The sequence below is a fragment of the Mustela nivalis genome (genome assembly GCF_964662115.1).
Source record: "Mustela nivalis genome assembly, chromosome: 14".
NCBI lineage: Eukaryota > Metazoa > Chordata > Mammalia > Carnivora > Mustelidae > Mustela > Mustela nivalis.
This window is the reverse complement of record NC_139033.1, coordinates 68,823,298-68,837,235: the sequence shown is the minus strand read 5'-3', so window position 1 is coordinate 68,837,235 and position 13,938 is coordinate 68,823,298. Positions and strand designations below refer to the sequence as shown.

The window sequence follows — 13,938 nt, the reverse complement described above, 5'->3', positions numbered from 1 at the left end:
GAAGAAAAAGACATCTTCAGAATACGAAGTACTCAGAATTTATTAACCAGGCCACAGACCCATTCTGAAAAAGTAAATTGAGCATATATATTCCAGACACACACACACATTTCATGTATTCAAAGCATTCCCCAAAAGTAGGAACTGAAAGGGGGTGTGTTGTCCTTCAAAGCCAAGGATCAATGTGCCTTCTAATCCATAGCTTTCACCAAGTTCCCCCTTCAACAGTCCTTGCAGTCCAGAAGACGCGCAGCCCAGTATTTGCAGCCGGAACACTCCGCCACTAACTTTAACTTGCTGTGTGGCCTCAAACAAGTCACTCGATCTCTCTGAATCTCATTTCTACCAATAAAATGAAAATGACCTTGCAGAGCTGCAGCGAATCCACGCCAGGGCCCTGCGGGGTAGCACGGGGTTGCAGACGCCGCGGGTAGCCGTCCCTTGGAGCCCGGAGCCCGGCCTGCCCCTGGGGTCCCGTCGAGTTCTTGTGCGCGGCGGGCGGCCAATCAGCGCCCGCCGGGCCGGGCTCTGCCCCTCCCGCCGCGCGCAGGGTCCGGAGCGGAGCGGGCGGCGCGGGCAGCTCGGGCGGTGCGGCGACATGGTGCGTGGCCGAATCTCCAGGCTCTCGGTGCGCGACGTGCGCTTCCCCACGTCGCTGGAGGGCCACGGCTCCGACGCCATGGTAAGCGCTGAGCGACTGCCGGGTGCCTCTTGCCGCGGACCTCCAGGCCCACGTAGGCGCGGGGAGTCCAGCGGGTCGCGGGGGTTCCCCACTTTGGAGCCGTTGCTTTTGCCGTGGAGGAGGCCGCGAAGGGGTGGGGGGGGGGGTAAAAGTAACCCGAAACTATCCACAACTCCTGGGCTTCCCCGCCGCCCCCGCCTTTGTCGACGTTTTGCGCTTCCTGTTGTTACATTTATGATTCGTATTTTGCTGGAAAGGGTAGAATGCGTAATGTGCAACAGCGAAATGCTCTTGTTGGAGCCCCACCGGTGAAAGCCTAGAACCCCTGCTGGCTTCTGCTGCACTGAAACCTTGGTGGGGTTTGTGGTGGTGGGCCTGGCTGTTCTGGGTGAGAATCCTGCCTCCCCCACAACTTACTGTGTGACCTATAGAAGACGCTAACCTCTCTGGGCATCTTGGGCCTGTCTTTGAAATGGTGTCGCACTCTGGCTGGAAAACCAGACAAGCCCGTGGTAATTCTGAGGCATGTGAGGGGCCTCATGAAATTACCTGAAAACATTGTTAGGAAGGGTTTGTCACTGTAGAGAGTTATGCAAGTACCAGTCTTGGGAGAAGTTGTAAAACCACAGCCCTCTACCTAAATACTGAAGGGCATGTTTGCTTATTGACAGTGTTTGGAGGGAAACCCTCCATCCCTACCAGGGTCCCTGCAGGGGTTCCCAAATATAGGAAGGAGCTCTAGACAGGGTCTCCCCGAGGGCTGTCATCCACTGGATCCTCCTTGCCCTCAGTCCAAGGAGGAGAAAAAATTGCATGAGTCTGTAAGGAATGTGTGCATACATGAGGGGACGTGAGAAACGTCTATGTTAGGATGATACTTACCTATTACGTGTGGAGGGAGGGGAATGAGTACCAGAGGACTCTAGTCTGCCCTCTAATGTTGTGCTTCCTACGTGGGAAGGTGATATCATTACATTCATTACCCATGCTCTTTGGGTACTTGAGATTTTTTTTTTTTAAAGATAGGTCTCTCAATCATATTAAAAAAAAAAAAATGGGCAGAAGATATGAACAGACACTTCTCCTTTCAAAGAAGACATACAAATGGCTATCAGACACATGAAAAAATGTTGATCATCACTAGCCATCAAGGAGATTCAAATTAAAACCACATTGAGATACCACCTTACACCAGTTAGAATGGCCAAAATTAACAAGACAGGAAACAACATGTGTTGGAGGGGATGTGGAGAAAGGGGAACCCTCTTACACTGTTGATGGGAATGCAAGTTGGTGCAGCCACTTTGGAGAACAGTATGGAGATTCCTCAAGAACTTAAAAATAGAGCTTCCCTATGTCCCTGCAGTTGCACTACTGGGTATTTACCCCAAACATACAGATGTAGAGAAAAGAATGGCCATCTGTACCCCAATGTTTATAGCAGCAGTGGTCACGGTTGCCAAACTGTAGAAAGAACCAAGATGCCCTTCAACGGACAAATGGATAAGGAAGATGTGGTCCATATACACTATGGAGTATTGTGCCTGCATCAGAAAGGATGAATACCCAACTTTTGTAGCAACATGGACGGGACTGGAAGAGATTATGCTGAGTGAAAAAAGTCAAGCAGAGAGAGTCAATTATCATATGGTTTCACTTATTTGTGGAGCATAACAAATAACACAGAGGATATGGGGAGATGGAGAGGAGAAGGGAGTTGAGGGAAATTGGAAGGGGAGGTGAACCATGAGAGACTATGGACTCTGAAAAACCACCTGAGGGTTTTGAAGGGGCGGGGGGGTGGGGGTGGGAGGTTGGGGGAACCAGGTGGTGGGTATTAGAGAGGGCACGGATTGCATGGAGCACTGGGTGTGGTGCAAAAACAATGAATACTGTTATGCTGAAATTTAAAAAAAAAAATAAAGATAGGTCTCTCGTGGAAAATGCTGACTAAACAAATTGTTATGTTTAAAAGTATGCCCTTTATTCTGAGGTGAAGTTATTCCCACTTTTTAAAATCTTTGTGTTCCTTCTTATGTTAAATGACTTTAAAAACACCCAGTTGGCAATCCTTTGTGGATCTCCAAATGTTTGAAATTTCACTGGCTTGTAAAAATCAAACAATTGCTCTAATGCAACCACTTTGGCTCTCTGAAGTGTAGCAGCTGTGGGTTAAACCACTCTCTTAAGTCTTGGTTTTCCTTTTTCTTCCATTTTTAAAATTTAAATTCAATTAACATATAATGTATTATTGGTTTCAGAGGTCAGTGATTCATCAGTCTTATATAACACCCAGTGCTCATTATATCATGTGCCCTCCTTAATATCCATCACCCAGTTACCCCTTCCCCCAGCTCCCTCCCCTCCAGCAACCCTCAGGTTGCTTATTGTGATTAAGAGTCTCTTTATGGTTTATCTCCCTCTCTGGTTTTATTTTTTTCCCCTCTTCCCCTATGATCCTGTGCTTTGTTTCTAAAATTACACATAGCAGTGAGATCATATGATAATTGTCTTTCTCCGATTGACTTATTTTCACTCAGCATAATACCCTCTAGTTCCATCCACGTCCTTGCGAATGACATTTTAAATTTTTATAGCTGAGTAGTATTCCATTGTGTATATATGCCACATCTACTATATCCATTCATCTGCCAATGGACATCAGGCTCTTTACAAGGCCTCAGTTTTCTTATCAGCGACATAGGTATAATAATATCTGCTTTATGTAGTAAATGAGATGCTCGTAAGGTGCCTGATACAGAGAATGCCACCAGAAAGTATTGTCTGTAATTACTGTTTACATATGAGGAAACTGAAGTAAAAGGGGCTTTGAATTTGTGAAGTGTTGAAGTAGCCTGGTTTTAAGTAGAGTAATTTAAGAACTGTGGAATTTGTCTCTGGGTCTAAGTTGTTTATGACCTCTGGATCAAGAGAGATTCTCTGATACCTGTGTTACAAACTCATAAATACTTAAGTATTTATCTTCCAGAGATAAGAGGTGTGTTGTGTGCTGATTCTCATGTGCCTTCTTATTAGAATGCGCTGCTTTGCAGTTCCTGGGGTATTGCTTCCCAGCCCTCACAGCATGCTGAACTCAGCAATTCAGCTCTGTTCAGCACTTAAAAACAGAGGAGGCTTCCTGATCAGAAGAAGCAGGATATTTTCATGAAAGAAACTGAAACTGTCCCCCAACCTCTTAAAAGTAAAGGATTGCATCTGTGATTTTTTTTTAATTTTTTAAAGATTTTATTTATTTATTTGAGAGACAGAGATCACAAGTAGGCAGAGAGGCAGGCAGAGAGAGAGGAGGAAGCAGGCTCTCTGCTCAGCAGAGAGCCCGATGTGGGGCTCAATCCCAGGACCCTGGGATCATGACCTGAGCCGAAGGCAGAGGCTTTAACCCACTGAGCCACCCAGGCGCCCCTGTGATTTTTTTTTTTTTTTAATTCCCCTTTAAGGAAATGTGGAACACTCAGGCCTGCATTATAAGTTGCTTGCTTGTCGAGACACTCATCAAGGTTCCAGAGAGTTCCAGGGCTGTGGGCTCATAGCCCAGCTCCAGCTGACATGTGCCACAACCACCACCACTTCCCAGCCCATACTTTTCCTCTTATTTCCCCATTGTCTACTGAGCTCCCGGGAGTGGCTATGCTCCCAGACCACGCTCCCCGCTCCTCCAGCTCCCAGTCCCACACCCCCCAGCACTTGGAAAACTGCCCACTGCATCATGGAGAAGACTGAAAACGAATGCACCCTGGGCCCCATCTCCACCTGTCAGTCTTCCAACTCACCCCCGTGTTTCCCTTTATTCTGTGAGTCCTGTCCTTCTCCCAAAAGAATCCATCCCCACTCTCCCTGACTGCGGAGGCCCCATTCTCCTCCCCCTATCTCCAGTATTTTCTTCCTCAGTTTCTTTTCCCAGTGGTTCCTTTTCTATCACATATAGACAGGGATTCGCACTTTGGAATCCCCTTCTTTTGACCCTAACACCCTCTTCTGCTTCTGTGTCTGCTCCTTCCCCACCAAAGACTAAATCACTGGTTCATCCCTGTTGCCTCCAACCTTTGCACTTCCTTCCTTCCTTTACAGTAAGTACTTCCTTCCTCCTTCATCTGAAGCGAACTTTGTCTCCATCCTTCTTTGGGATGGACTGTTATTTCTGCCTCCAGGGTCCTTTCTCAGGGTCTGCGTGGCACGTTGTCGGCTGCCTCCCCTTCCACCCTGGCTGGCTGCTGCTGCTGCTTCCTTTACTGACCCTGCTTCTTCCCTCTGCAAGGCTCAGGCCCCAAGGGCCCTACAGTCTCATGCTTTGGTCCCAATAAGACCCTCTCTGTGTGTACAGCTTCAGTACCCACTTGTATACCAGTGATTCCAGATCTCATTTCTGAATCTTGCCTCTCAGGAAATCAGGAGCCGAACCAGGCTGTCACCAACCCTTAAATACACTCCAGTCTTTCCCTTTTCTGTCTCTTCACTGTCACTGTCACCAAGGGTGATTCTTCTGTCCCTGCCCTTCATGCCCTCTCCCACTACTGAACAGCTCCCCATCCTGGACCAACCACCTCAGATTCTAATTTCATCATAAAGCCGCCTCCAGCTTCAGATCCGTGCCACTAATAGTGCTCCCTGCCTGGCTTCCATAGTTTGTATTTCTCCCAGAGACTTACCACGTCCTGCCTCTTATTATTAGAGCTTCTGTAACCATGGCTTTTAACTGTAACATTCTTTTTTAAGATTTTATTTACTTATTTGAGAGAGAGAGAGCATGAACAAAGGGAAGGGCAGAGGGAGAGGGATAAGCAGGTTCCCACTGAGCCAGGAGCCTGACAGGGGGCTCAGTCCCGGGACTTTGAGATCATGACCTGAGCTAAAGGCAGACACCCAGCCGACTGAGCCACCCAGGTGCCCCGGAAACTGAGTTTAAAGAGACAGTTTAGATCCCAAAACCCAGGGAAAGGGAAGAGGCAAACATGGTAGACAGGCGGCCTTTGTCTGGCATCAGGCATTCAGTGTGAAGGGTTCCTGGGCACCGGCTACGTATCAGAAGTTGTGCAGGTTGCTGGGGGAGCACAGATGCATTTTCCCTTAAGAAAGTTGTAGTTTAAGGGCAACTGAGTGGCTCATTGGGCTGGGCGTCTGCCTTCAGCTCAAATCATGATCTCAGGGTCCTGGGATTGAACCCCCGAGAGTCTGCTGTGCTCCTACTGCCTTACCCCACCCCCAGATCATGCTCTCTTTCTCTCCCTCTCACCTGTTCTCTCTCAAATAAATAAAATTTAAAAAAACAACAACAACAGCTCAGTTTTCTTATCTGTCAGGTAGGGATAATCTAGCACCTACTTTGTGATATTGTCATGAGGGTTAAATTAAATCAAATAGCTTTTAAAGTAGTGTGCCAGAGCAACAAATGTTATATAGTAATAATAATAACAATAAAAACCGTAATAAATTGTCACCGCCCTATGCAAAATCCGTCATCCTACTTTCCTTATAGATGCATGCAGATCTTCTGCCTGGCTTCTGGGGGTCTCCACTATCTGCCCCTACACCACCTCTCCAGTCTTGTCTCCATTCACTTGCCACCCCAGGGGCATTTCCCTTCTGTCTAACAAGGCTCAGGGTTTCCTATTGCTCTCTCTTGCCCCGTGCCGTCCCTTGTCCATCCCCATGTCTCTGTCCCCTGCTTCCTCTTTGCTTGCTCCCTTACTCTCCAGGGTCCTTCTCACTGACCACACAGTAGTCCTCGCCTGCTTCTTGTGTGTTGACTTCTTCTCCCCACTGTAGGAGAAATTTCTAGACACAGACTGGGTTTTTCACTTCTGCCTCCCCCCATCAACAGGTAGTGTTGAGTTTCATCACAGTCAGTCAGTAAACACTTACCAAAATACCATTTGATAGTAGCAAGTTTAAAAAAAGAACAAAACAAAAAATGGGCTAATTTGTCCTGAGGTTTTAATTCCTTGCGTTCCCCCAGTGATCTCCTCTGAACCAGCGCCGTTGTCTTTTGAGCCCTGCTACGGGCTGCAGCGAAGAAAAGTCCAGTTTTCTGTGAGGCGCTCTGAAGCCTTGGCTGCTTCCATCTGAGGCTGCTTGTGAATGAATGCAGCTCTGTTCAGAGAGCTGGCAGAGGTGCTTGGGCGAAAACTCCTGGATTACAATCTGAGTTTATCATCAGAGGAGGCATAATTGCAAACTGGCACTAAAAATGTATACATTGCCCTCGTTGAAATGATATGAATCTGTCAGGAGGACTTTCCCTTTGTCCATTCAGAACTCCTCCACTTGGTGGGGGGGGGGGGGGGCGGTGCCCCAAGGCTTGCATCAGACTGGAGCTCTTCGCGCACATCCCCTGTTGTGTTTTCTCTTCTTATGTGATGCTCTGAGGTGTACCTTTGGGTTTCTCATGTTTGCGTTGTGGGGTGGGGTGCATATTTCCCACAGCACACAGACCCTGACTACTCGGCTGCCTATGTCATCTTAGAGACGGATGCGGAAGACGGGCTCAAGGGGTATGGGCTTACCTTCACTCTGGGAAAAGGCACGGAAGTTGGTGAGTGGAATGTTCTTATAAGGTTCTAGAATGCTTCATTTTCACTTAGATTCCAGTTGTGACCTTACTTTTCTCTGTATTTGCATTGCTCAGGGTGAGTAAAAACAGTATCTTGTGGTTTATTTGTTTCATGGGGAGAAATGAAATGGTGGCAGGACTTGGCCCTTCTCCTCGCAGGGGTTAATGGACTGTGGGCATATCCATGAATCTTGGCCTATTTCTCTGACTGAGAAAGGCAGGTGGCCAGAGATATGACATAGACAGACAGTGGTCCTCATGGCGGAAGGGCCTCTGGTTGCCCAGGTTCAGAGCTGTCATCCGGGCAAAGCAGGTTTGCACGAGCCATGAGTTAGTTCTTCTCTCAGATTTGGGGAGAGCTCAGTGGGGGTCTTGAGGCCCCTCATTTTCTTGATAAGGAGACTGAGGCCCAGATAGCTGCTCAGCTAGCCCCTCCCTGAAGTGCTTGCTTTCCACATTTTTTTAAAAAGATTTTTTTTTTTATTTATTTAAAAGGAAGAGGAAGAGCACAGAGGGAGATGCAGACTCCCCGCTGAGCAAGGAGCCTGATGCGGGGCTCCATCCCAGGACTCCAGGGTCATGAACTGAGCCGAAGGCAGACGCTAACTGACTCAGCCACCCAGGTGCCCCTCTTTCCTCAACGTTTAAATACAAATGATCTCTTTGATTTTTGTTTTGAAATACTTAATCCCTGTACAAGATACAAAATTCAAAAAGTACAAAAGGTGACCTTTGCCAGATCAGTTTCTGTGGATCATGAGGGTCTGAAGCCAAATGATGACAGTTGAGGTGCGAGGATCCAAGAAGGAAGGACACGGATTCTCTAAATTTGGTGCTGATGCAATACCTCTCCCTGTCAGCTATTTGCACTGTCAGCTCTCCCTTAGATGTAAAGTAGAAGTCTTTGGTCCACTGAAAGATTTTAGTATTGTCAAGCAGACGAAAGGTGTGTGTGCACACGTACACACGTGCGTGTATATGCGTGTGTGTAAGGACAAGGGAACTTTTCTTGTACTGTAAGTGGGTGCAAAGTGGCTACTGTCCCACTTTTCACAGGGCTCGCCTTCCATCGTGCCTTCAGCCAGTTCTGTAACAGACTTCCTTTGAGGTTCTCCCATGTGTCAGGCACTGGAGAGAGATTTTAGTGAGACAGACAAAGGAGACAGAATCTCGAGTATATGGAGAAAGAATGCACGAACGTCTCAGGGACATACAGCCATAAAAGAAAGGATCATGCAGCATGAGAAGGATAGATTTTTCAAAAGCTGGCGCAGGTTATATAGAGAGAAGGTTAGTTCATTGTCCAGGAGGGTCTTGGGCAGCTTCAGAACAGAGGTGAGCCTTTGAGATTAATCTTAAAGATTATTCCCTGAAGCTAGGAATTTGCCAGGTAGCAGGAGGAGACTCTGCAGTGATTCCTTCTCCTTCTCCATTAAGTCAACCATTTGCTGTTAATGTTTTCCATTAGGCAGTAACCGCTGACCACGCTAGGTTTGTGAGCTGTGTGTCAGCTTCTCCGGCCCCCGTAATTGTGTCTGGTCTAAGCCAAGTTTATGACGCTGCCTTCTCTCTATTGCAGGCAATATAGGGCGGCCCCCAAAAGTTGCATAAAACTCAGCAAACTTACAAAATATGTTATGGGACGGGCCTCTGGAACCACTCTGTTAATAGCTTAGACTTTGAACTTTGCTGAATCGGGTGCACAGAGGAGGGACCCCACGTGCTCACTGAGACATGAGATAGGAGATAGGAGGCTCCTCTCCCTGGTTGCTGAGCTCTGTGCTTCGGGGTCTTCACTGACTTCTCTTCCTCCTCCACTCCCGTCCCCTCCCAGCTGTCCTGAGGGGCACCTTAGCCAGGGATAAATCAGTTTCCATCCTCTATGCCTTTAGTAAATGGCTCTTTGGCGGTGATAGAGTCGGCTTCCGCCTTTTGCCGACCACAACATGAGAAAACCCATTTTAACTTTAACCTTCCTCCATGTTTCAGGCAATTTACCAGTCTCACTGAATGTGTTATATGGCATTTGCATTAAAGTTGAAAAAAATTCCATTAGTCCATCACAGTTCTTCTGTGCCTTTGTCAGCCTACTTACTTGTTCATTCTTTTATGATCAAAAAAAAAGTAAGGGTGCCTGGGTGGCTCAGTGGGTTAAGCCGCTGCCTTCAGCTCAGGTCATGATCTCAGGGCCCTGGGATCAAGTCCTGCATCAGGCTCTCTGCTCAGCAGGGAGCCTGCTTTCCTCTCTCTCTCTCTGCCTGCCTCTCTGTCTACTTGTGATCTCACTCTGTCAAATAAATAAATAAAATCTTTAAAAAAAAAAAAAAGTAAAATTAGTGGTTTCCTCATTACTGTGAAGGCAGTGCTAGCATAGTGTGTGAGAAAGGGAGGGAGGGCTCTAGTTATTGTTTTATGGATAGAATTAAAAAATACAGCTTTTAACAGAGGGAAAAAATATGAAGAAAGAAAAATTTCTAAAGAGACGAAAAACAGCTGTAAGGGTTCACACCAGCCCTAAGGTACAGGAACCCATGGTCATTCATAGGCTTTATTGACTTGTCCTTCCTGGGCTAGACAATCCCAGGGAGTCAGTCAGCAAGGCACTGCCTTCAATGGCCAACTTCTTCAGATCAAATTTCTCACCCATGGCAGCAAAGCAAACCTGAAGTAGTTTGAAACCCATACCATGGATGATCACCAGTACCCAAATTTCTGTCAAATGCACTAAATTTTATTTTATTTTAAAGATTTTATGTGTGTGTGTATGTATGTATGTATGTATGTATTTACTTAATTGACAGAGAGAGAGGGAGAGAGAGCAAGAGAGGGAATGTAAGCAGGCGGCGTGGGAGAGGGAGAAGTAGGCCTTTCCGCTGAGCAGGGAGCCCGATGCGGGACTTGATCCCGGGACGCTGGGATCATGACCTGAGCCGAAGATAGACACTTAACAGCTGAGCCATGGAGGTGCCCTCTTTTCATCTGTAATAGTGTGTTATACTGTGAATTCAAGATATTTTCTGTGCTTGATATTAATTAGAAGGTACTTCTCTCTCTCTTTTTTGTCTTTTTTTCCCTTTGGTGGTAAATAAGACCCTTCTTATTTTTTAGGAACAATGAATTAGCAAGGTTTGGTTTTGAAACTGCCTGTACAGACACTTTCCCAAGTGAACAAGAAAATAGACTGGGAATATTATATAAACTTTCATATCTGTGGTTCTGTTTTTCACATGGCAACCATTCAAAATGTGTTTGCTATACTCAGACGGAGCTATGGATTAACAGCTATTCCATATGGATGGTATCACTTACAAAAAACACAGAAGACATATTCTGGGCAGTTTTTAAAAACAAGTATCTTTTGTATATGAAGTTTCTTTCATAAAACGCCCACATTAGTTTGTGGTGTTTTCATGTCTTAATTTTTTGAGTTCATACCAAAACATACTTAAGAATTGAATCCTTACTTAATAGTGGTCTGTGCTGTGAATGCCCTCGCCCACCATGTGCTTAACAAGGACCTCAGGGACATCGTCGGTGACTTCAGAGGTTTCTACAGGCAGCTCACAAGTGACGGGCAGCTCAGATGGGTAAGGGCCATTTTTAAAGAATGCTTCTATAAGTAGTGTTACTAAGGTCTAAGATGTCCTTTGATGGCAACAAATACGAAAACAAACAGGCTTATAATTCCAAGGTCAAACATTGTATCGAGATAAATTAGGGCTTGAACTATTTAGACCATCAGTGTTTGGAGGTAATTGATTCCTTTCTGTAAGACTTGAATCTGGACACATTTGGATTTTGAGAGCCCTATGGACCTCATCTCTACTCCCACTCCTTGAATGGAGAAGTGTTCTAGACCCCCTAGAAGATTAAATACTGAATAGGCAGCCTTTCTGGAGGAGAGATAATGTGGGTAGTATTGGAGTTAAGAGAGGAAGTTATTAAAGCCAGAAATGTGAATCTTACGTTTCTTAACCAAAGTTAAGAAGATAGAGACCAGAGTACTTTTATGTGTAAAGGTTTGTATTTTGAACCCTAAGTTCAAGGCATGAAAAGAGTGAGGTTCTAGAGAAAGGAGTCTATCCCTGTAAGGTCAGTCCAATAACTGGGTCCTTGCCTTGTCTCCTGACATCAGCTCTGTCTTTTGCTACCTCTGCTCCAGGTCTTGTCCATTCATGGAGAAAGGCACAAGGGAAGGCACTTGCCATCTTGCCTTGGATTTCATTTTGAACTTTCTGCAAAGCAAGTTGAACTTGTTTTTCAAGGCATTCCCTTGAAGAAGCTCCTACTGGCCAAATCTGGGACAATTCAAGGATCAAAATAAATATGTTAGTAATGGCTTGTAACTCATGGAATAACGTAAGAATCCATGAGTCCATTTAGGTAGTGAACAAGCAACCAGGAAAAGCTTGTCATTATAGTAGAATACAAACTTAATGTAAAAAGAATGGTAATGTTAGACAATCACTGTATTGCAAATGTTGTAGCCATAACTGATTGAGGCAAGAATCTTCAATGCATGCCCAAATTTGGGGATAATATTAATCTCCATACTTAGAGAAAATGGTAACCTCACAGTGCAACAGCCCAGTGGACCCTGACTTACCTAAGTGCTGAGAGATCATAACCCTAATAAAAAACCAAAGTGACATTACTGTCTACTTAAAATTTGTGCCAAAAAAGTATGACCTGAATCCCAGTGATGAAGGAACTCCAGACCAACCCAAATAGAGGGACACTGTTACAAGTCAGCCAGCTTGTGCACTTTAAAAATGTCAACAGCAGCTTGAGAAGAACAAGAGAAATTATTCCAGATAAAAAGAGTCTAAAGAGGCAAGACAACCAAATGCAATATGTTAATAAAATATTGAAACAGTTGGCAGAATGTGATTATGGACTGTCTTTTAGACAGAGTAGTCTATCAATGTTCTGTTCCCTGAATTTGATCGTTATACTACTACAGTTATGTGAGAAAACGTTCTTGTTTTTAGGTCCTACGTGCAGAAGTCTTAGGGTTTGAGAAGCATGGTATCTGCAACTTAAACGGTTCAGTAAAATCAATATTATATATGTTCTATTTGTATATGTATATGTGTGTATATATAGAGAGAGAGAGTAGGGGGGTAACGTATAAGTTTTTTGTGCTGTTCTTGCAACTTTTCTACAGGTTAGAAAAAAAAAAAGTTTAACCTCTACATGAGCCTTTATTGATGCCTTTTAAGTCTTGAAATGTGTCCCTGGCTAGGAGACCTAAATACCTCTCATTTCTAAGAAATGCTGATGTGTTTTGCTTCCTAACCAGATCGGTCCTGAGAAAGGTGTTGTGCATCTGGCTACCGCAGCGGTTCTCAACGCCATCTGGGACCTGTGGGCCAAGCAGGAGGGAAAGGTAACTCATCAAAGGAGCACTTGCTCTGTGGAAAATCCGACGTGTGGCAGAGAGATGAACACTTACTCTATGAGCAACCTTCTGAAGGCAGAAGACCTACACAGCAGGCCTCCAAAAGAAATATAAAGAATTGTTTGATTCTTTATCTCCCTGGCAGTAGTTAGGAAACTATAGGAGTAGGTTTAAAGGGCAGAGAAAGAAATAGGAGGGCAGCAAAGCTAAGGAGTCAGGAGGCAGCATTAGAGACCCCAAGACCTGGGCACACAGGTGAGCCAGAGGGCAGGTGTTTGAGAGTGGGAGTTTTCCTTTTCTTTTAGGAAAAAAAAAAGGCTACTTTACACATGTTTTACAATTCTTTTCTCTTTCTTTCTCTCTCTCTCCCTCTCTCTTTCTCTCTCTCTCTCTTTCTTTTTTCTCCAAGCCTCTGTGGAAGTTACTTGTTGACATGGTAAGTATAATGTTGTTATAATGTTAAAGAATTATAATAACGTTGTAATGTAAATGAGATGGATTTCACAGATTACTTGCTTTTGGTAATTAGTAAATATATTCAGTATTGTCTTTGGGTCACTGTAGTGATGACAAAGCAAAATCCCACTAGATCCTAGTATTTCTTTTCTGATATTTGAAGTAACAGCTGGCTGTGCTCACATAGGCAGAGTGATGCACGGGAAACACTGAGTTTAGGTCCTGCCTCCCCCACTGTGGAGTTTTCACATGTAACGCAAACTCCCTGAGCCTCTGTTTCATAACTATGAAAAGGGGATTGTCGTCACTTCTCTGAGAACCTTGTAGAACTTGTTTAAAGACCAAATAAAGTGCTTCCTGAAGAACAAGAGGTTGCTAAGATATTATTATTATCTTAATAATATGTACGATATATTATTAAGATATTGTCTGGTCACTTTGAATTTAAAAGGAAGTGACAAATCAGACTGTGGTGGTCTCCAGCTGTCTGATTGCAGAAGGGAAGGAGCCAAACGCTGACGATAAGGCACCTCGATGTTTCCGTGTTTCTTGATATGTTTATGGTAGAGCTGAACACCTGGCAGCTGAGGAGGAAAAAAAGTCTGGACAAGTTAAGGGGCATGAGCTTCACACCCAGGCAGACCTGGCTTTGTATCTGGGCTCTATCACTTCCTGGTGGGTTGACCTTAGACATGTCACTAACCTCTTTGAGCATCAGCTGCCTCACGGTGATGATGTCTTGCATGGTTGCTGAACCCCTGGCGGTCAGCAAGAGTTTGACATCACAATTAAGGAAACACAAAGAACACCATGGCCTTGAAGACTGTCGGT

The 13,938-nt window shown here is 45.1% G+C and overlaps 1 protein-coding gene across 1 annotated transcript in view; it reads left to right on the top strand.

Moving 5' to 3' along the window:
- The first annotated feature begins 478 nt into the window (after window positions 1–478).
- Window positions 479–13,938, top strand: part of ENOSF1 (enolase superfamily member 1) — a 27,472-nt gene continuing 14,012 nt past the window's right edge. Inside the window, exons 1-5 of the mRNA XM_082699826.1 lie at window positions 479–682; window positions 7,124–7,232; window positions 10,722–10,837; window positions 12,553–12,639; window positions 13,061–13,087. Of these exons, the coding sequence (XP_082555952.1) occupies window positions 599–682; window positions 7,124–7,232; window positions 10,722–10,837; window positions 12,553–12,639; window positions 13,061–13,087 (423 nt within the window). The 5' untranslated portion in view covers window positions 479–598. The remainder of the gene's footprint in view (window positions 683–7,123; window positions 7,233–10,721; window positions 10,838–12,552; window positions 12,640–13,060; window positions 13,088–13,938) is intronic.